Source organism: Cibotium barometz, chromosome 18 (genome assembly GCF_041138505.1).
Source record: "Cibotium barometz isolate CiBa-2024 chromosome 18, ASM4113850v1, whole genome shotgun sequence".
In the NCBI taxonomy this organism is placed as follows: Eukaryota; Viridiplantae; Streptophyta; class Polypodiopsida; order Cyatheales; family Cibotiaceae; genus Cibotium; species Cibotium barometz.
The window spans coordinates 23,073,859-23,096,188 of NC_141063.1; the positions used below are offsets into that span (position 1 = coordinate 23,073,859).

The 22,330-nt window shown below is 43.1% G+C and overlaps 1 protein-coding gene across 1 annotated transcript in view; it reads left to right on the forward strand.

The window, feature by feature from the left end:
* Positions 1-5,691: 5,691 nt before the first annotated feature.
* GLYR2 (glyoxylate reductase 2) overlaps positions 5,692-22,330 on the forward strand; it is a 62,420-nt gene continuing 45,781 nt past the window's right edge. Inside the window, exons 1-5 of the mRNA XM_086812330.1 lie at positions 5,692-6,005; positions 6,087-6,168; positions 6,342-6,407; positions 6,818-6,893; positions 7,007-7,062. Coding sequence (XP_086668456.1) covers positions 5,840-6,005; positions 6,087-6,168; positions 6,342-6,407; positions 6,818-6,893; positions 7,007-7,062 — 446 coding nt within the window. The 5' untranslated portion in view covers positions 5,692-5,839. The remainder of the gene's footprint in view (positions 6,006-6,086; positions 6,169-6,341; positions 6,408-6,817; positions 6,894-7,006; positions 7,063-22,330) is intronic.

The following is a 22,330-nucleotide window of genomic DNA, read 5'->3' on the forward strand; positions in this document are numbered from 1 at the left end:
GGGATATTTATTATAAACTTTATATGACTTTTGGCAGAAAGTACAAGAGTTGTGGAAGGATAATAGTTCCCATGACAAAGTTACCATGAATACTATTATTCATAGAGTCAAAAATTGGATGTTTCTGCCTAATCGCGATGAGCAAAAATCAATTTTGCAAGTAGTTGAATTTTTTAGATCACTAAATACTGACCCAACGAGGGCACAACGTCCTCTTGTAGAGCTATCGGTGCCATTCACCCCAACTTTGTAATGATACAGTATCAGGAGATTAAGTTTCAAGAATGGCATTTTGTTTCTCTCTTCAAAATTTGATGTGTCCATTGTTTGAAATATTATCTCATTGAGTCTTTGCAATATCTCTCTCCTCTTGTGGTGTTTAAGTTTATGTTTTCTCTTCAAAATTTGATGTGCGCACATTGTTTGAAGTATTTTTGGAGTCAAGTGGATATTTCTCATCGAGTCTTTGCAATACATATCTCCTCTCGTGGTGTTTAACTTTAAGTTTTTGAGAGTAATGGTCAATTTATCTTTCGTTGATCTTTACAATTCATTAAAATCCTAAAGTCATTTATGTTCATGCAGATATCGCAGAGGCGCAAGCAAACGAGCATCAAGAGTTAGCCAAGAAGGCATATGAGCGAATGAAGGCCCTTGCACATGGCCTGACAGTCCGCGAAGCAACAAGAACAGCATGCAGGTTGTCGAAATGGACAAATCCAACTTATGCCCAATGGAAAGACATAAACAAACACGTAACCACATAGATGATAAAGGAAATATGGCCATGTCTAGATGGCGAGATTAAGAAGGGAAGATGGAAGATTTCATGTTGCACTCACAATGATATCAAAACTAATGCCGAGCGCATTTTCTTGGAGGTGTACAGTCGTCCTCTCCATAACGCCGACGCTCCACTCTATTTTGCTAAGATGCTATATGCTCAATTTATCCTAGAAACTCCAGTGGACTTCGCCTCCAGAGAGGCGACTGTCAACACCCACGACATACGTGAAGAGACAGTGACATTCACAAGGGAAGAACTTGCTCTCATGGTGGAGGGCGCTGGATTGGAGTTAAACAAGGTCAAAGAAAGCTTAGGGACACAGCTAGCAGAGAAGGAGAAAGAAGCTGAGCGATTAACTCAAGCGTCAACTCCTCCCCCGGCCAATAGAGGGATTCAAGAGCAGCTCACAAAGATCAGCCAAGATGTGCAGAGCATCTCTTCACGTATTGCTCCTGTGCGCCAAGGAAACCACATCTCTCATTTTTTGATACATCCTGATCTTGTGGGAGTTTCTGCTGAGGCTACTAGTTCCTCCACCCCCCAATGTCCTGTATGTTACAAAGTATTCGATGGGTGGAGCGGCCAGTATATACTACCATGTGAACACTACTACCACTTAATATGTTTAGTGAGGCAAATGCAAAATACTTCCACATGTGCATTGTGCAGTGTCCCAATAAATCAAGGTATTTATACAGTGTTCGGCATGGCTAGCGAATATAAACCACCAGGACCTTTAGATGCAACTCCTAGTGCAATTCGTAATTTATTTCAAGATGAAAGCTAAGAAAAACAAATCCTACTTTTGTATTGATAATTTCTCCAAATACGATCATTTGTACAAGTACTTTTTATGAAATTAATGAAGTGACTTCTTCCTCTATGTCAGTATCTTGCTCCAAAATTCTTTCACCGTTTACTCTCTCGTCTGCTAAATTAAGCTCATCTAAGTCAATGTCTAAATTGTCTTCTATCTCAAGGGTGGTGCACAACGTGCGTCCAACATCAAAGTTCTCGTCTACTACATCATCACAATTGTACATCCATCTGGGCATATCTTCTTCATACTCTTCGCTTTCAATGTCTCGCAAGATCTTTTCATTGCAATACATGTAAACAAGTTTATCTGCTCGATCTGCAAGAAGTCGATTGCGAATAGTACTGTGAATATATTTGTACATGCTCCAGTTTCTTTCTGAGCCTGAGTTTGAAGAGCACTGACTTAGAACCTTCATCGCAAGGTTGCGCAATAAAGCATAATGCTCACCACCATTCATCATCCACCACTTCCATGCAGGTTGCTCTTTAGCCATTTGTTGAACAAGGGAGTTGGAAAATAAACCCTCTTTCAATCGAAATGAGGTCATCTCCTTTATGCACTGTACACGATCATCATCATTATTATAGAAAGTGTTTACCACTTTATAAAAATCTTGCACCACCTCAACGTTGGACATCAAATCCATATTCCAATATTCAGGATCTAACATGTAAGCAGCACTGTGTAGTGGTAAATGCGCTCCAATCCATCTAGCATGAAAGTACTTCAATAGAACTTTTCTTTGTCTACTGGAGAATGGTACACACCATTGCTTTTCCACCACTGAATGCTCTAATTTCTCAGGACACTCCAAACTTTGCTGGACAGTCCACCATTGCATCCATGCTTTTCCGAGATTAGGCGCTCTTTGATCAAGACTTCGTACAGCATACATAACAGGCATCATTACATGGTATGCATCCATCACACTGTTCCACCAACTTCTTCTCGTAAGCGCTCCCTTCAAGACTTTGATTTTCTCTTTCACTTTTTCAAGTTGAGTGTTCTCCCAGTCATGAAATGCCATGCATGTAAATGTTTCGCAAACTGCATCTTTATTTCTAAGAAGAGACTCAAAAGTGTAAAAGTGAGTGCAAAACCTAGTCTCCGCTGGAAGCTTTAACATAACTGACATGCGAGGTTGAAAAATATCTAACACTCTCTGTCTCTTGAGCATGAATCTCACAAGCTGGCGAGTAGTGTCGACGATTGAGGCAAACCATTTGGTATCATCAAATTTATACCAATCTTTTAATACAAGATTCAAACTATGAGTATTACAGCCTACCGGAAAAATATGTGGATATTGTCGCTGTAGGATTTTGGATGCATTTTTGCAATTTTTTGCATTGTCCATGACGACTTGGACTACATTTTTGGCACCCACTTCCTCTATCATCACAGAGCTAATGACTTGAGCAATGTAAGCCCCAGTTTTGATTGAACCAGCTGAATCCACGGCACGAATGAAAGTCTCACCTCTAGGTGAAATAACCATTATATTAATTAATGGTTTTCTTTGCACATTAGACCATCCATCACTTACTATACTACATCCAGAAAGCTCTATATTGCTAAGAATTATTCTTTGTACACGTTCTTTTACTTGCGCATAACATTTCTCTAATAGATCATTTCGCATAGCATGGTACGTAGGTGGTGAAAACCCTGGTCCAAACTCACCAATTTTCTTCCATGCTCTCTTCCAATGCTCACTGTCCACCATCATCATAGCACTCCCAGAAAAGTAAATCGCTTCAGCAAGGGCGAGTTGTGCATCATCGAGTTGACCTTGACGTAGGCTTTCTTGCAATGAAGTTTGACGCATGGGTATATTTCCTACGTCAAAGTTTCGCTTGCAGGAAGATGCACTGGGTAGATTACTTTCTGGTTGCACATTGCCGTTCGGGGTACAAGTAGGCGATGTAGCGGGAGTTTGATGATTAGAACAACAGTGTTCTTGCTGCCTTGATACATTAACGGTAGGAGTGTCATGTTTTCTTGAATCTTTCTTTTGAATTTCTTCTCTTATGCGTTTGGCCACTATAGGTGCAGAGGGGTGGGTACATGACTTTTTCTTCGGTCCGCCTAAAAAGTGTTCTCTTAGTCGAGGCGCCCCACCTGATTTTACTGTACACTCCCAATCTATGAATCGATCACCAACGTTAATTGCATATTGCCACTCTATCCCAGGTGCCTTTTTTTTCCTGCTATTTGAAATTTGGACTCTATTGGAGGTATCACTGGATCCAACATTGTCCTCCATCTCAACAAATAACCTATTCAACCAAGCATATAACAATGAATATACAAATGAAAAAACAACAAATCACTCACGTATTACAAAACATACATTAGCAGACAAAGTACTTTGAAACTATCTTGACAAATACAAAAGATCATCACATAACACAAAACTACTTCAAACTATCTTGCAAGGTCTTACTACAAAACTACTTCGAAACTATCATGCACATTGCACCCCCAATGAAGGATGCCTTTTGTACCCAATTAAGGATACTTTACATAATCAAAGATCTATGCTTGCCCAATACTCTAGTATAGGACAATAGACCTTCTCTAACATTCACAAAGAAAATCAAAGATCTATGCTTGCCCAATACTCTAGTATAGGACAATAGACCCTTGTCTACTCTAAACTATATCAAGTATCAAGAACCAATACAAGCCCCTAAGCAGGACTCTTGGCTCCATCAAACCATTCATAAAGCAGAATGAGGTAGATTACGTACGTGGCTCAAATGCAAAGCTGAATGACTCCAAATTTGTCCCTAGATCTCTGCAAGTATTAGCTACGAACCACACCCTGCCCCCAGTTCAAAGAACTAAGGACGAGTGGCTCAATAGCCTTAGGAGTGCCTACAAGGAAAGACGACAGCCCCTAAGATAAGGACGTTCTTCCCAAGAGGACACTTCTAGCAACTCGAGAGCTCTACAAGTACTTTGAGGAGAGATATCACGCCCCCAAAACAAGGACTATCTCCCCAAAAGTTGTACGATGGGTGTCGGGCAGTGTTTATATACAGAATAGTACCCCGCCGGTATTCTTTATTTTTTCCAGCGGGCCCGCCGGGCTTTTAATTTTCCCGGCGGGCCCGTCGGGATGACAGTTTTCCCGGCGAGCCCGCCGGGAAAACTAAAAGCCCGGAGGTGTTACGGGACTAGTGGGTTCTGGCAGGTCATTGCTCAGGTCATGTGAATATACAATGTGATCACAAGTTTTAATATGTTAACAATAGGTTTTGTTAACGTGATCACGAAATTGTGAAGACGTTAATGAAATCCCTGCTTCGTATAAAGAATGAATTGACTGAACTTTAACTTTTTTATAGTTACGTGGAAGAAATGGTAATACATAATTATTTATTTTTTGAATGTTTATATGGAGGACACTTTTTCATCCATGTTTTATAGAATAATATAATTATTGGAATATCAAGGATGGTACAAATGGCAGGAGTGGCAGAAGGAATATCAAGGATAATACAAATGACAAGGGCATTATATAATTTGCTTTGCATAAAGGAATGAATTCATCGATCTTCAACCATTAAAGGAATGAGAGAGAGAGAGAGAGAGAGAGAGAGAGAGAGAGAGGAGTGGTTGAAGAGGGGGGAGAAAGAAAGAAAGTTATATTTATGTCTTACAAAAGGCCGGATGGGCCTATGAGATAAAAGATGATTCCAAGTATCCATGGATATCGTCATCATAGAAAACTGAAACTGAAAACCTTGTAACTAAAGCTGAGAGAGAGAGAGAGAGAGAGAGAGAGAGAGAGGGATGAGCTAGGTTGGGCTGGGAGGAGGGAGGATGAGGGGAGAAGAGAGAGAGAGAGAGGACATGGGTAATAGAGGGTATAGAGAGAGAGTGAATGTCAAAAAAAGCTCGCTCTGTGCCCATTCCTGAAGTATGTAATTAAGTTGGATGGACATTGTCAAAGTATGCAAACATTGGGAGAACTTGAAAACAGCTATACACGCGTTGGAGAGTATGAGGGCTAATTCACAAAGGGGCTGTGTAGAGTTTTTGTTTTTGGAGCCGGGGTCAGAAGCGAGGACGCTCGTTCGGGCCGTGTAGAGCCACATGTTCACAGAGTGCATTGGACGGCCCCTGGTGACGTGTTGTGCCAGGTCATGGCCGCGGTGTGTGTGTGTGGGGGAGGCCACACACTCTAAAATAGATCAATAGATAAAAATCAGTGGCTTTCGCAGATGTTGCGTGCAATGGCTCAGCTCAGCCAAATGATGTGTGCCTCTGCAAGCTCCTCTTTCTTTTCACCTTTTCGGCGTTTGCCCTTCCGTTCTTGCGCCGTCTTCTGTCCACGTTCCAAGGCCAACTTTGCTCGCTGTAGCTCGTCTGCCTCTTCCCCTCACAGTGGTGGGTCTCATTTATCAATCAACTTAATCCCATAAATAAGATACAGTATGGGTTCTTTTCTTAAATAGTATGAAATTTCAGATGATAAGGGAAAACCCACCGTTGGATTCCTTGGGCTTGGCATCATGGGCACCGCCATGGCAAGCAATCTCATCAAGGCCGGGTAAGGTCAGCATCATTCATAAATAAACAATGTGTGTGTGTCTGCTTTTGTTTGAATAATTTTCTATGGTTATTTTAATAATGCGATCTCTCTTCTTTAACCATTTCTGCTCCTCTGTGTGTATTCCACGTTTTATTTTATTTTAAACCATATGCCTGTTTCCTTTGTTATAGGTTCGATGTATTAGTTTGGAATAGGAATGCCAGCAAATGCGAGCCATTAATCAACCAAGGAGCTAGGTAAATTATGATCACCCTAAAAGCTTTCCCAGCTTAAAGCGTAGTCCCATGGCAAGAAGATCAAATAATTAAATTAAACCATGCATGTATAAATAAGCAAATTTGTCCATGTATGTTCTAATAAATATACTCATCCATGTATGTATACATGCATGTGTGTATGTACACACACTCATGTAATGCTCGAAGTGGTTATATGTTATGGATACATGCATGTGTGTATGTACACAACACACTCATGTAATGCTCGAGGTGGTTATATGTTTTTGTTCCATGGTTATTAGAGTTGCTATGCATTTGTAGTTTTTGTAAGGTGTTTATATGCTTTCTTCTCAAGGACTCTAGATTTATTTGTTTTAATGAGTTTTTTTTAATAAACGCAAATATTTTTGGTTGCAAAATGTGGACAGTTGTGGTTCCTCACCAGCGGAAGTTGCCTCGCAGTGCAACATCACATTTGCCATGCTCGCAGATCCTGCTGCTGCGGTTGTGTGCCTTGCCTTTTGATGTTGGGTTAGTAACTCCTTGAGATCTGCATGTGGTGACGAGTGTTAGGACATGCTAATGGTTTTCTTTTTGGTTTTGCCTTTTTTCGACAGTTGGAAGTAGCTTCGGGAAAGCTCGGGGTGGTACATGGCTTGGGCCCTGGAAAAGGGTAATTGCAGTTTTACCTGTCACAATCCTACAAGATAAAACATGTTAATCTTGTGTTTGCATGCTTCATGCACCACTAAGAGGGTCTCAAGCTGTCATCTGTGGGTAGAAAGCTTTTATATCGCAGACTTCCGGACAAAGATTACGTTGGCAAACTTGTTGCTCCTATGTTGAACAATTTGAGCTACTTGTTGAGCTTCAAGCGGTTGGAGCATATGTTTTATTGGCTTGAGATAAATCCACGTTAGGTCATATTGTTCTATTCGGGACAACATAATCCCACCACCATAGTCTACTGGCGCATACATTGACAGATTCACTTTGACGGTTATCGCCGATACTTTATCAGATAGTTCCGCTCAATCTTCTTTTTGAAGTGCTAAGGTTTTTACAAGTTGATGTTTGCAAATTCTTTTCTGAGTGCCAAGGTGTTTATGTGCAGATGTAAGCAAAATGAATGCATACAACTATATGCATTTACATGAATGCTTTCTATAGGGCAAAATTAGGAATCCCTTGTAGTAAATGGGAGAGTATTTCCATGGATTTTATCACTGATTTACCACGCACTCACAGAGAGCATGGTGCCATTTGGGTGGTGCTATATAGATTGACAAAGATGGCAAGATTTTTATACACAAGCAAAATAGTAACGGCTCCTAAATTGGCACATCAGTTTGTTGAGCAACTTTTTAGGTTACATGGTTTACCCTGTGACATAGTGAGTGATAGGGACTCGAAGTCTACTGGAAACTTCTTGTAGCTAGTCTTCCAGAAATTGGAGACCAAGCTAAGTTTGAGTTCCTGTGATCATCCTCAGTCCGATGGGCAAATGGAGAGGGTGAATCAGGTTTTGGAGGATATGCTTCGTGCATACGACTCCAAGAGACCATCAGTCTGGGAGAGGTACATCCTGATGGTTGAGTTTGCCCATAACAATGCTAAGCATGTGGCCACTGGTTACGGCTCGTTTATGTTGAAGTACGGTTACCAACCTAGATCTTTGGTAGCTATGAGACTTAAGGGTATTTAGAATGATGCGGCTAGGGATTTCTTGATAGGAATGGAGGAGATGTTAGCCAGAGCTAGAGATTCTATCAGGAGTGCTTAGGATAGAGCACGGTTTTATGCCGATAGAGAGTGCTTAGGATAGAGCACGGTTTTATGTCAATAGAGAGTGTTCATCGAGAGAGTCATCCGAGGAAATGCCAGGGTATTTGCGAATAACCAAGAGTTTAGAGATGTTATGGACGAGGAAGGTTGGAAAGTTATCCCCTAGGTATTGTAGACCTTTCCGGATCCTTAAAAAGATCGGAGAGGTAGCCTATACACTAGAACTACCTCAAAATATGAAAATTCATCCAATCTTTCATGTCAGTAGATTGAAATAGATGTTGGGAGTTGAGGATAACATTGTGACTTCTTAGGAGCTTGTTGAGGTTGAGGACTTGTTCTATGTTACACATAAACCGGAAGCTGTGATTGGTTTCAAGGAAAGGAAACTTAGAAATGAGTTGATTTGTGAGTATAAAATTAATTGGAAAGATAGGGCAGAGGAGGACTTGGCTTGGGAGATAGTTGCTAGTATATAGCATAGGTTCCCCAATTTTCTTTCTTGGACAGATTTTGTTTCCAAGAACGGAAATATCTGAGGAGGGGAAGCATGTTATGTACTTGGAGCTAATCCTTGAATTGGTGTTGATTCGTGGCAATCCGACAAAAAAAAGTTCCATGGAAATACTTTCCCACTTCCCAAAAGGGATCTCTAGAGAATGTAACATCCGTCTTGCTCTAAGATCCTCGGTCTTATTCACCTAACATTGATGACATTACACCACATACTCCTGGAGTTCTGCATTTATCTCAGGCTAGTAAAATGTCCATTTTACCAAATCATAGGTCCGTTGTATCCTCGGATGGCCTACTATAGGAGAGTCATGGCATTCATAAAGGATCCGTTTCCTAATCGCAGCACAGCCTCCTTGGAACAAGGCAGCCCCTATCACGCAATCACTGGCATCAGTCTCAACAACAAGTGGTTGGCTAGGATCCAGCAAGGCTAAAATAGGTGCTTCCTTCACATTGAGCTTGAGAGTAAGAGAAGCTGCATCAAGGCTCTCATTCTAGGTAATAGGACTTTTGGACTTTCGTTCTTGTCATCTGAGAAGGTTCATGAAAGGAATAGACAGATTTGAATTTACGGAAGATAATGAAACCTAAGAATGCCTGAAGTTGCCTTATTGTCCGAGGAATTGGCCAATCCAACACCTTTTTATCATCCCGAGAAATTCGATGACCTAGGTGTTGAAGTATGCACATGCGGAAGCATAGACAAGGAAAGAGAGAGAGAGCAAAGGAGAGAGATCTTGTTGATCACCTTTTATTATAGCATGTAGCTTTTACAATGGCAATAGCTAGCAAGAGAGTGCCGTACAATTGTGCTAGGATTGGATGATGGAAGTGAATAGAGGAGGCCCCTTATATAGTGAGGTAGGGAATTGGCCGACTGCCCCTAGGAGCTGGCCGATTGCTCCACGATCTACTAAAAGGAGAGAAGATGGATAAAACCTAATAACTAGGCATGGCCCCAATACACTGAGATGCACAATATTCTAACTCTCCCTTTGTAGCTCAAAGTGTGCAAGAGTTTGAAGAAGATAAGCTGATGAAGATGCAACCATGGACCCTCAGTATTGCAGATATTGGAATCACCTTTGTCTAAGGATTGTTTGTCCAAGAAAAAGGACAAGACCAAGGGCAAGTCTTCGCATGGGGTGCAGCACGACAAGCGGCTCCGACAATTCCTCCTTCCCCGGCTTCTCCCCTTCTCGGTTGGGTGTTTCCGGTGCGTTTTGATGGACTATTTTGCTGCTATCCAGCCTCTTTCTCTCTCAAATTTGAGAGGGGTCTGATTGATCCTCGTGTCTCACTTTATTGGAAAGTGCTCGAGAGGAGTCTTGAAGTATTGAGATTTGTGTACTTTGTTGTTCTAGATGTGGCTCCCCCCTATACGAACAAGTAGGACAAGTTGGGACGGAACCAACTATGCCCATTGGAAGCTAAATATGCGGATCTCGTTCATCCATTAGGATTTCTGGGAGATTGTTCAGGGCAGTGAGAAGAAGCCCAAGCGCCCTCAAAACTCGAGGAGGCGGACCCAAGTTCAGAAGAATGAATTCCTTGAGGAATTACAAGACTAGGAGGATTGTGATTCGAAGGCGCACTTGATGCTTGTACGGACCATTACAAAAGAGGTCTCACCGGCCATGCAAACTCTAACCAGTGCAAATCAAGTATGGTCTAAATTGGAGGATCCCTATGCTCGAGATTCTACGGTTACTTTGCAAGGGCAACTCTACGGTCTGTTATTTCCTACTGGCAGTTCCATGCAATCGTTTCTCATGAAGGCCAAGGTTATCCATGACCAATTGGCAGCACTTATCCTCACCAAGCTTCCCTCGGAGTATGATGTGGTTTCTCGGGCTTTGAGGTGCCGGGTCACAACCACTCAATTGGATTTTGATGACCTTAGCTTCCTTCTCTTGGAAGAAGAGTCCGTTCTCATTTCTCAAGGTAAGATCAAGGTGTCTCTTAACAGTTCAGATCAGACACTTACTTCAGTTTAGAAGAAAGGTCGGAGTCATTGCTTGAAGAGAGGACATCTGTCTAAGGATTGTTTGTCCAAGAAAAAGGACAAGACCAAGGGCAAGTCTTCATCTCAGAAGAAGGGGAGCCATATCTAGAACAACAAAGTACACAAATCTCAGTACTTCAAGACTCCTCTCGAGCACTTTCCAATGAAGTGAGGCACGAGGATCAATCAGACCCCTCTCAAATTTGAGAGAGAAAGAGGCTGGATAGCAGCAAAATAGTCCATCAAAACGCACCGAAAACACCCAACCGAGAAGGGGAGAAGCCGGGGAAGGAGGAACTATCGGAGCCGCTTGTCGTGTTGCACCACATGCGAAGAAAACACCCTCCACTGTCGTCCACGCTGTAAGAAACAGCCTTCACACCGCAAACCACTACTATAAATGCATGTAGAAGCAGAAACACAGCCAAAAGAAGCTTGCACCTTGATGCTTTGGCAACCAAGCACAGGAGCAAGGCAGCCTAGAGAAGAAAACGCTGATGTGAGAAGCCTTTGGGAGAAAGAAAACATAGCTATGATGAGAAACCAGCCATTGTTTTGATTGCCAGAAAACACAGCAGAGGGAACGATTAAGATCACAAAGTAGAAGGAAGTTGGGTACCTAAGCGATTGATACCATGTTGAAGTATGCACATGCGGAAGCATAGATAAGGAAAGAGAGAGAGAGAGAGAGAGAGCTTGTTGACAAGATCATCTTTTATTATAGCATGAAGCTTTTACAATGGCAATAGCCAGCAAGAGAGTGCAGTACAATTGTGCTAGGATTGGATGATGGAAGTGAATAGAGGAGGCCCCTTATATAGTGAGGTAGGGAGCTGGCAGTTAGCTGGCCAACTGCCCCTAGGAGTTGGCCTACTGCTCCACGACCTACTAAAAGGAGAGAAAATGGATAAAACTTAATAAATAGGCATGGCCCCAATACACTGAGATGCACAATTTTCTAACACTAGGTATGTGAGCCTTACAGAAGAACTCACACTTAGTGATCCTCTTTAACATATAGTGTGCTCTTAGATGTACTATTCCTGAAGCCCTGACTGAACAAATAGGAATGAACCTTCTCATACCAAGCTGTGGGAGCTTGTTTGAGATCATATAGTGCTTTGCGAAGCTTACACACTTTACTTTCTTGGCTAGGCATCACAAAACCAATGGGCTAACTCACATAAACCGCTTCTTGCAAGTTCCCATTGAGAAAGGTTATCTTGATATCCAACTGATGCACCTTCCGTCTATGATGGGCAGCCAAAGCAACAACTGTTGCATGCGTGGAAGCCTTGCTGTTTTGATCCATAGCCCTAAGCTTGATTAAGAATAAGATGCTGATTTAAACATGATTAAGATAGAGGAGAGAGAGATTGGTGTCAAGGTTTCCTCTGTATTATATGGTACAAAAAGGTTGCTGAATAGATGTACATGATGCAGGCCTTTGGTCAGCCCCTAGGGGTGACCTCTGGCCCCTTTCTACATGACTTCTACTGACTACTATTTCTGCTATTGCTATACTGCTGAAGGACTTGTGCAAATGATGGGTTTTGCTTATATATGGGTTGTGGATGCTGGTTGGCCAGCAGTGGACCTGAATTAAGGGATTAAATCAAATTTATCCTGCTCTGTGCTTAGATGATGCCCCCCTTCAACCTTGTGCTGGCGGCTTGCTGCTGGGACTCTTGCTGGCTGCCGACAGACTGTCTACAAGCAGCCGACAGGGTTCCCAAGCCTCCAATGCTGTAGATAATGATGGTATGGATGGTGGGTCTATCATAGAAATACTTGATCGACTCATGGTCGGTCAAGACAAGAAATTTGGATCCATACAAGTGATCTCTCCATATTTTGAATGCGTGAATAACCTCATATAACTCTTTCTCTTGAGTATGCCATCTCAACTGGGTATCATCAAGCTTCTTGCTCTCAAAAGCCAAAGGTCGGCCCTCCTGAAATAAGGCAGCCCCTGTCGCTAAATCACTGGCATTAGTCTCGACTCTCAACCTCTAATGGTTTGCCAGAATCTGGTATGGCTAGAACTGGTGCATCTCTCACCATCAGCTTGATCCTTTTAAAAGCCTGATCGAGCCTCTTATTCCAGGTAATAGGAGCGTTATGGAGGTGGCTGAGCGTCGGAAAGCTAGACAGCCAGAAGCCTCTAGGCGCTCACAGAAGCAGGTCGCCAAGTGTCTAGAAACAGCCTCGTAGTTTTTTTTTTGGTTTTTTTTGGGGGGGGGGGTGGGGGTGTCAAATGGATTAGGCCTGCCAATCCGAGGATTAGCTTGAGGTACAAAACACATTGCCTTCGTTGGCACAAAATAAATACTCACTATGGCAGCTTTCCATCGTCTCCACTAGATGTGGTCTTTGCCTAAGTGCGTTGGCAACCACATTCTTCTTACCTACTGGCATATACTCAATTTGGAAAGTGAATTGAGAAAGAAATTGTTACAAACGAAGCTGGCAAGGAGATAAATCTTGCTTTGAGTGAGTGAGCAAATATCTGAGTGATTGAGGATGTGTACGGATCCGTAACTCTGAACCAACTAAGTAGTGATGCCACTTCCAAAGAGCGTGCACCAGTGCAAGCAGCTCTTGGTTATACGTGGAATACCATATCTTAGCACCATAGAGCTTTCGGTCTCATAAGCAAGAGGGTGCCCTTGTTGTTGCTACAACCTTCGGTAGCTTTGCAAAAAACCATTAAGGGTTCATCCAAATCCGGTAATAGGAGAATGAGAGTAGATAACATGAGAACTTTGAGTTTTTGAAAACCAAATGTGCTTAGCCTTGGTTAAGCAAAATATCCAATTCTCCTTTGTTGCATGTATCAAAGGATTGGTCGCTTGGCACAGTACTCCACAAAATGCCGTTGGAAAAAAGTATATTAAGAAATCCTCGAAACTCATGCATATTCGCTAGTACTATTGGAATGGCCTCAATCTTCTCTAGATCCATCAAGATTCCTTTCTTGGGTATCACATCCCAAAAATGTGAGTTTGATCGTGAAAAACTTCGTCTTCCAAGGGTGAAGTAGCAACTGGTTGGAGTTGATTAACCGTAAGGCAGTCTCTGTCACAAAATAGTCTCTGTCACAAAATTCCTCAGAGCTTTTGTTTTTCTATTGCTCATGTGTGGCATTTTGAGCTTGACATGACATACATGTATAGTTGGTGGAGCTTGACATGGTGTGTCTGTGTGGCATATGGAGCTTGATATGATAGTACATGCATGGCTCATGGAGCCTGACATGATAGTACATGTGTGGCTTGTGGGGCCTTACATGGTGTACATGTATGGCTCATGGAGCCTGACATGATGTGATTCCCTATGACTAGCTATCTTGGAGATTTTCTGTATTTAAGTTCTGGGAAGGTTTCGGAAGGATCATGAGTCCTGGACGTTTTAGCTGATACAACTGAGCAGATGGGTGTTTCTTCCAGCCTAGCTGCACTCATGTGTGCATGACCTTGATTTTACCTTTGGATGACTTGTCATGTTTGCTTTGATAATGCCTGAGATTTCTGCCTGCGTTGTCCATGGGGCTGGGGACGCTTGGGCACCCTATGGACGTGTATGTGCACACCTGTTTGGGACTGACAAGTAGGTGGTAAGTGTCCCCAAAAACCCAATTTACAGCTTTATGATTTCACATACTAATAATTATGGGTGCAGGTTCACACACACTTATAAGTGACCGGACAACTTATAAGTCGTACACATTGGACATGACTTATTAAATACATGTGGCAGCCATAAGGTGGGTACCGGACCTGATTTGTACCAAGCTCTTGTAGGCGCTTCCTTCTGGACCAGTAAAGCACACGATTGAGCTATTTTCAGCGGGGAGTCTCTATTATTGGGGGAACACTCTAGATTTGCTATAGGCGCATGCTTTTCTGGTGCATGCGAGCTGGTCGACTGGTTCTACAGGTTGTTTTCAGCCATCTACCGTGACAAAAACCCAACAGGTGTATGGGAGATGCTAGGTGTATGGGAGATGCTGGCTGACTCCTTCTGGATGCTTCCTGTTGCTGGCTGTCAGTTTTACAGCCTTAAAAAGTGGCTGGACAGGTCATAAAACGGGAGAGAAAAGCTGATCGATTCATGGGGACAGGTTCTCTATTGATCGGAGACTTCTAGATTTGTGTATGGCTTGTGGCTACTGAGGGCTGGTCGACTGCTGTAAATAGCCCTTCAAGGCTGGTCGACTTGTTCTGTGAGGCATACAGGAGGAAGGTGAAGATGCAAGGTTGTTCCGGGCTGATGTGGGAGTGCTATGGGCTGTCCATAGTTGTCTTGCATGTGCTTGATGTCGGAAGTGCCCTCTTGTGTTGAGGATCGTCAACAAATTCTGCAAATGTTTTTGTTTTGCTTTCATATTGTACTGGAAGAGATAGGTGCTAGCCAGTGGAGAATCCCTGGGCACCCGTGAAGTTGTATTTGGAAGCAGACTCCTTTTTGGTAATCTAACCATAAAGAGGGGGGGGGAGGGTTCAGCCATCTTTTGGCCCCAAGTGTGGTGTACTGTGCAGAGTTGTCATCTTCTTTTATTTGGCATGCTAATGTGTATTTTCAATTTTTCATGATTGATAATATTTCCGTGTTACAGTTGCCTTTCCGTTTACATTGGTATCAGAACTAGGCTTTCTACAAAGCTTGTTTCTTATATGATGTTGGATATGGCTGTAAGGAGTCATTATCCGTGAGAGAAGGTTGGGATTCTGAGGTAGCCCTTATCTTATTGTTGCGCCTCGAAAGAGGTTACTTTTGGTTTAAGCGACAATGAGCGTGTGGAAAGACTTCGTGGCTCTCTTGTCTGTGCAGGGGCATTGTTGCACCCTTGCAGCCTATTCAGTATGGTAGAGAGCGGTTTTGGGGCACGGAAATTCTTTTCTTTTTGAAAATCTGGTAGACACATTATGGCCAGCTAGTCAGTCATTATGTGGAGGACTCTCTCACCTGTAATCCCCGCATGCGGGAAGAGGATAGAACAGGGACCATGTTGGGGATTTGGCAGATAACGATCCACCGTTGTCTGCCTGGGCTGAAGATCAGCAGGATATTGATGCCTTGATGAATGAGCTTGAAGAGCTCCGTGCTTTGCAAAGGGACCGAGATGTGCAGAGGGTCATTGAATCAAAGTCTCATGTCAAGGCTGATGTGGTCACTTTTGATGCAATTGTTCAACAGATGGGAATTGACAAACCTCAAGAGTTGGATGCGCCATGGCGATGTTGTTTCTGATAACGAGGGCAAGTGGGTCTTCACACGGCAACCTCGTAGGCTATCCCGTGAAGGGAATTACGATGATGATGTGAGGGGGCATGCAGCCCGTACCATTGATGTGAGAGGGCATGCAGTTCGCACCAGTGATGTAAGAGGGCATGCAGCCCGAGTTGGTAATGTAAGTGGGCATGCAGCCCGAAGAGATGTAATGAGGGGGCTTGGAGCCCATGCAACAGATATGAGGGGGCATGCAGTCCGAGGAGATGATGTACATCGACATGCAGCTCGAGGGGATAATGAAGAGTTTTCAACCCATGCAGATGTAACATGCAGTGGAAGTATTCGTAATCAAGGATCCTGTCACACAAGGCTCACACCGCCTTATGTATCCTGAGTTTCGCGAGTTTAGTAATCCACTTTTATGACTTCAAACTTTAAGAGATTGAGAGAGAGAGAGAGAGAGAGAGAGAGAGATGCAATGTGGTCACTTTTGATGCAATTGTTCAACAGATGGGAATTGACAAACCTCAAGAGTTGGATGTTGCTTATTTGAAAAGCTGTGGCGATGTTGTTTCTGATGACGAGGGCAAGTGGGTCTTCACACGGCAACCTCGTAGGCTATCCCGTGAAGGGAATTACGATGATGATGTGAGAGGGCATGCAGCCCGCACCATTGATGTGAGAGGGCATGCACCTCGCACGAGTGATGTAAGAGGGCATGCAGCCCGAGCAAGTAATGTAAGTGGGCATGCAGCCCGAAGAGATGTAATGAGGGGGCTTGGAGCCCATGCAACAGATATGAGGGGGCATGGAGTCCAAGGAGATGATGTACATCGACATGTAGCTTGAGGGAATGATGAGGGGTTTTCAACCCATTTGAGAGATGCAGATGTAACATGCAGTGGAAGTATTCGTAATTAAGGATCCTGTCACACAAGTCTCACACCGCCTTCTGTATCCTGAGTTTCGCGAGTTTAGTAATCCACTTTTATGACTTCAAACTTTAAGAGATTTAGAGAGAGAGAGAGAGAGAGAGAGAGAGAGAGAGAGAGAGAGAGAGATATTAAGCGTCTACTAAAGATCCAATGGGCCTATGAGACCAAAGTGGTACAATAATGTCCATGGCATATCTCATCATGGAATGGAAAATAAAAACATAAATGTAGCTATCTCACTGGGGTGATACAAAACTGTCCATGGAAACTCATCATGGAGAGAGAGAGAGAGAGAGAGAGAGAGAGAGAGAGAGAGAGAGAGTCTGTGCACCATATGGGGTCCCGAATTACCCATTGAAGGGCCCAAAATAGTATTTGCTCTATTACTTTGAAGAGACCGACTTTGGACTGACGATAAGCCAAACGCAAGATCTCGGGGGACCAAGAGTCGGTTTGAACTCTACACGGTTGTAGAAGCACCAATGATGACCAATCTAGAGCCTATGCGCTCTTCCCCCAAAGGAATGAGGGAAGGCTGCAAATTTGAGGTTGAGGTAGGGGTGATTGGGACTGTTTCTAGGTTGTGAATGAATGCTGAGTTTTACCTTCACCAAAGTGCTGTAGCAAAATGATGAAGATATTTATGCTGAAAATTGCTTCTATGCAAAAAACGCAAGGTCTCTGTATGCTGATGTGTTTTGTTGATGAAGGCTGAATGCACATGCGTTGATGCTCCTAGCTACTGAAGGATGAAACGCTGGCTGAAAACGTTGAGGATTGATGTGATGAAGGCTTCAATCGCTTATGCTCCTTGTGCTGAAGGCCGAAGCGATGAATGCTTCAATCACTTGATCGCTGATTTATGAGATGACTAGAATGAGTGCTATGGAATGCTATTTATATGCACAAGTGTTGGTCGATTGGTATTTAATGCTGGTCGACTATAGCATAAAGTGCTACACGACTTGTTCATGCTAAATAATGATATTTATATGTTGTAAAATATGAAAAAATGCCAGATAAATACTAATAAATATCCTAAGGATACCAGAAGCTATTTCAAGGCTTCTGCAATGATCTATGTGCAATGGATGAATGATATGCAATATGTAGAGTGCTTTCTAATGCAAACCCTAAGGTTTCTATTGACTCTACATGCATGAATGAATCTCTTCAAGTGGGTTAAGGGACTTGGCTACCTGACTGACTCGCTATGGTTGAGGAATGACCTATGTAGCTCGTGCCTGACATATCCTGGATTGAGGATTACAATGGGGTCATGTCATACGACAATTATTATCCTAAAGGGTACTAATATTGTACAATGTTGCACTGATGATGATGAGACATCTTGTCACCATGCACTACAGGCAGAGTGCATGTGACATTCCCTCCTGCTTGGCTTGGCGGCAGGTTCATGGCTTCCAAGTAGTCCGCCAACAACTGGGGATACTCTTGAAAGAACTCCTCATCTAGCCAAACGGCTTCGTCGGTACCTCGATCTCGGAACTTCGTATAGAACTGATATATTTGTCGATCGGAACCGTGCTTCTAGGATCTGCTTAGGCTCAATGACTTCTGCTTCGTCTACCACTGTCTGGCTGCTGTTCATCTAAAATATCAAACACTTCTGGTCCAGCATATGGTTTTAGCCAAGAAACATGGAAAACATCATGCATTGTCCAACTGTTAGGCAACTTTAACTTCATGGAGACATCATTTATCTTCTTAACTATTGGAAAAGGTCCAAAACTACGGAAAGAAAGCTTGGGACGACGTTTGTCCACTTATTTCAATCTCTGTTTCATGATGCGCAGATAGACCCAATCCCCTTCCTTGAAGTGGACATCTCGTCTAGACTTATTTGCCTTCCTGTGCTTTGGTCAAGCGGTCCTTAACTGACTTAATGATTTCGGAAAATACTTTGTTAGCCTCAAGAGATGAAGACACCGATCTCGTCAAAAGAGAAGAGAAACGGCGACCAAATGCTGCTTCATACGGAGTTTGTCCGACACTAGATGAATGAGTATCGTTTAAGATGGCTTGGACCAATGGAAGATAATGTTCCCATTTGGATTGCTGGTCATGACAATATGACTTGAGAACATCAAAGGCCAACTGGTTATAGATTTTTGTCTGGCCGTCTGTTGTGGATGAAATGCACTAGACAATTGTAACTTGGTTCCAAAGTTTTCGAATAATGTCCTCCAAAAATGCGAGGTGAACTTGGAATCCCTGTCTGATGTAATCGTGCTAGGCAAACCACAAATGGAGTACCAATGTTTGAGAAAAAGACGGGCTACATCTTGAGTTGTGGCCGTATGCTTGCATGGGATAAGCATGCAGAACTTACTGAAGCGATCCACAATGGTGAAACACTGAGTGTTACGGGATCCGGTGGATGCTGGTAGAGGCCCTACAAAGTCCATAGAAATGTTGATGAAATGTCCGTTGGGGATAGGCAAAGGTTCAAGTAACCCAGTCTTCTTTGTATGTGGAACCTTAACTTTTTGACCAATCTTTCAGGCTTGAACATGTGAATATACATCACGCCTCATTTTTGGCCAATAAAAGGACTGTTCTAATTTCTCGAGGTTACTGTTGATACCTCTATGTCCTCCAACTAAGGAGTCATGGGCATTATGGAGAAGAGCTGATTGCTTTTTCCGAATGACACCATAGTTGCATTCCGTACCTCGTACGGATAAGGTTTGCGTACCAAATATGAGGTTCAATGTACAACACTTATTAGGCCCGTTTTTAATTATTTTAGTCAGTGGTCATTGCTCAGTAGTTAATAGATTAGTTTTCATTTTAGCATTACCATTTTCTTTCATGCTATTTTTGTATAGATGCTAGATATTTCTTATTTTACTATCTATCTATCTATCTATCTATCTATCTATATATATATATATAGTAAAAAACGTGAGTGTACTTAAAGTACTTATCTTGATGCGTACTTTACGTACTCGTACCGTATACGTATCGTACACGTATCGTACCGCATCGTACCTAAAGTACTCAACCACTATGAATGACACAGAGGCAGCTCTTGAAGAACAACCAACCGTTCTGCATTGAATAATGGCAAGGCTCAAAAGTGAGGGCCAAATTGTATTGAGTACCAAACTCAGGGGAGTCAACATACTGGTCTTTCATGCTATCTAAGTCTTTCCCTGTGATTTCGAGAATGGTAGACTCTTGCACTGCCTAGATGCTGGCCTTTCGACTAAGAGTATCTGCAACTAGGTTATGCTTACCAGGGATGTACTCGCTCATTCCTCCAAATTGTTGGAAGAGCTGACTCCATCCGGCTTGCCGATCACTCCACCACTGGGCACTTGGCATAGTTTGGAGCCACTTAAGTGCTTGGTGGTTTGTTTTGATTGTAAAAACCTGTCCATAAAGGAAAGGCTTCCAATGTTTGAGCGCTGTGATCACACCCAAAAGCTCTTTGTCATAAACCGAATAATTCTTTTCGGCGACATCCAACTTTCTACTGTAGTAGGCAACGGGTCTATCGTCTTGCTGGAGAACTGCACCTATGGCGACATTGCTTGCATCGGTAATGACCTCAAAAGGTTCATCCCAAGATGCTAACTTCAAAACAGGCGCTTCTGAGGCAGCTTTTTGGAGTGCACGGAATGCATCAAGCGCCTTGCCTGTGACTGAAACTTTCTGTCTGCGAGTCTTCGACTGCGAAAATCTTGGACATCATTTTATTGAAGGTTGTGGGTGCATTGGTAAGCCCAAAAGGCATGACTACGAACTCGTAGTGACCATGCTCTGTCTTTGGAATGTTAGCTTCGAAAATGCGGACCTGATGGTAACCACTCTTGAGGTCGATCTTAGTGAAAAATTTTGCACCGTCTAAACACTCCAAAATGTACTTAATCCTTGGCATAGGAAACTTATTCTTAATGGTGAGTTTATTCAATGCCCTGTAGTCTACAAAAAGGCGTGTAGACTTGTCCTTCTTTTGGACAAATAGAATGGGTGCAGCAAATGGTGAGGAAGAAGGCCGAACTAATCCGGTTTGGAGGAGCTCAGATGACTGTCTTTCTAGCTCGCTCTCCAAAATCTTGGAAAAAGACGATAGGGGAACCTACTAGGAGGTTCGATCCAGGGACCAAATCGATATGATGGTCCTCAAGACGTGATGGGGGGAGACTGGGCGGGAGATCGTCCCTAAGCATAATGTCCTGATGTCTAGAAAAGAGGTCTGCTAACTGTGGGACTGAAGATGAGATAGTTGCTACCGATGAGGAAGAGGTTGTCTGAGTACGTACATAAAGTAGTGCCCCGTCCGCTCCCTTGTGGATAGCTCGTCGGGCTTGGAGATGAGAAATCAATGGGATGCCGAGAATGCTTCTATCCCCACGAATCATGACGGGCTCAGGAAAACCTTTACAGATAGTAAAAGTGTCATGTCCCCAATTAGGAATAGGCTCATATTGACGAAACCACTGGATTCCTAAGATCATGTCACATCCCAAAAGAGGCGAGACAATGAAATCTCGTTGGAATGAGGCCTTTTGAACTTCGAAGACAAATTGCTGTGCCTTCTGAGATATGTGGTGTGGAGACCAGGTGTGAACCCGTCGACATCCAAATGATATGGCACTAATGTGCAGCTCATCTTGTTAGCCAACTGGGAAGAGATGGCGTCCTCAGAAGTGTCCATGTTGAATAGGAATACAAATTGTCGGCTCTTGGCATAGCCATAAGCTCGGATGAGGCTTTTCTGTGCAGCATCACTCTCACCCTCCTGCTTAGCATCAAATACCACGGATGGCATAGGATGCATAGAAGGTAAAAGCTAAACTGCATTTGTGGTAGTAGGCGTGGCTAGAGGAGCTGGAGATGTTGTGGCAACTGTGGTAGGAGCTTTGGAGGCTTGCTCCACTTGCCATTTGTGGCAATCCTTCTTACTATGCCCGATGGTATGACAGAAAAAGCATCTGTTTTTTGAGTGGTATTTCCTTTGCTTCTCTGGAGGAAGATAACCTCCAGTAATGTCTGCTTTAGCTTTTTCCTCGGGGGTTTTCTTAGGCTTGGAATCCTTATCCTTCTTACCCCTTGAACTAGAGCTATTACTGTCGTCCTTCTTAGCATCTTTAGAAGATGCATTACCTTTCCCTGGCTGCACAGCAGATTGCTGCTGTTGGGGTTTGGTACTGGACTATGACGACTGCTTAGGCTTGCCTCCGTTCATCTTCATTTCTTCATTTTGAGGGAGAGTCAAAGCCCGGTCATAGGTACTGGGTTCAAAGTTACGAACTGTGAACCGGATATTAGGATCTAATCCACAAATGAATTGATCCCCTAACTGTTGTGCTAAAGTGATGACCTTTCTGGAAAACTGAAGCAGAGGTGACCCGTTCTGTCTAAGTCCATAGAACTCATCTACCAGGTTGATTATGAAGACTAGACCAATGCTGCCACCAAGTGACTGCCGCACC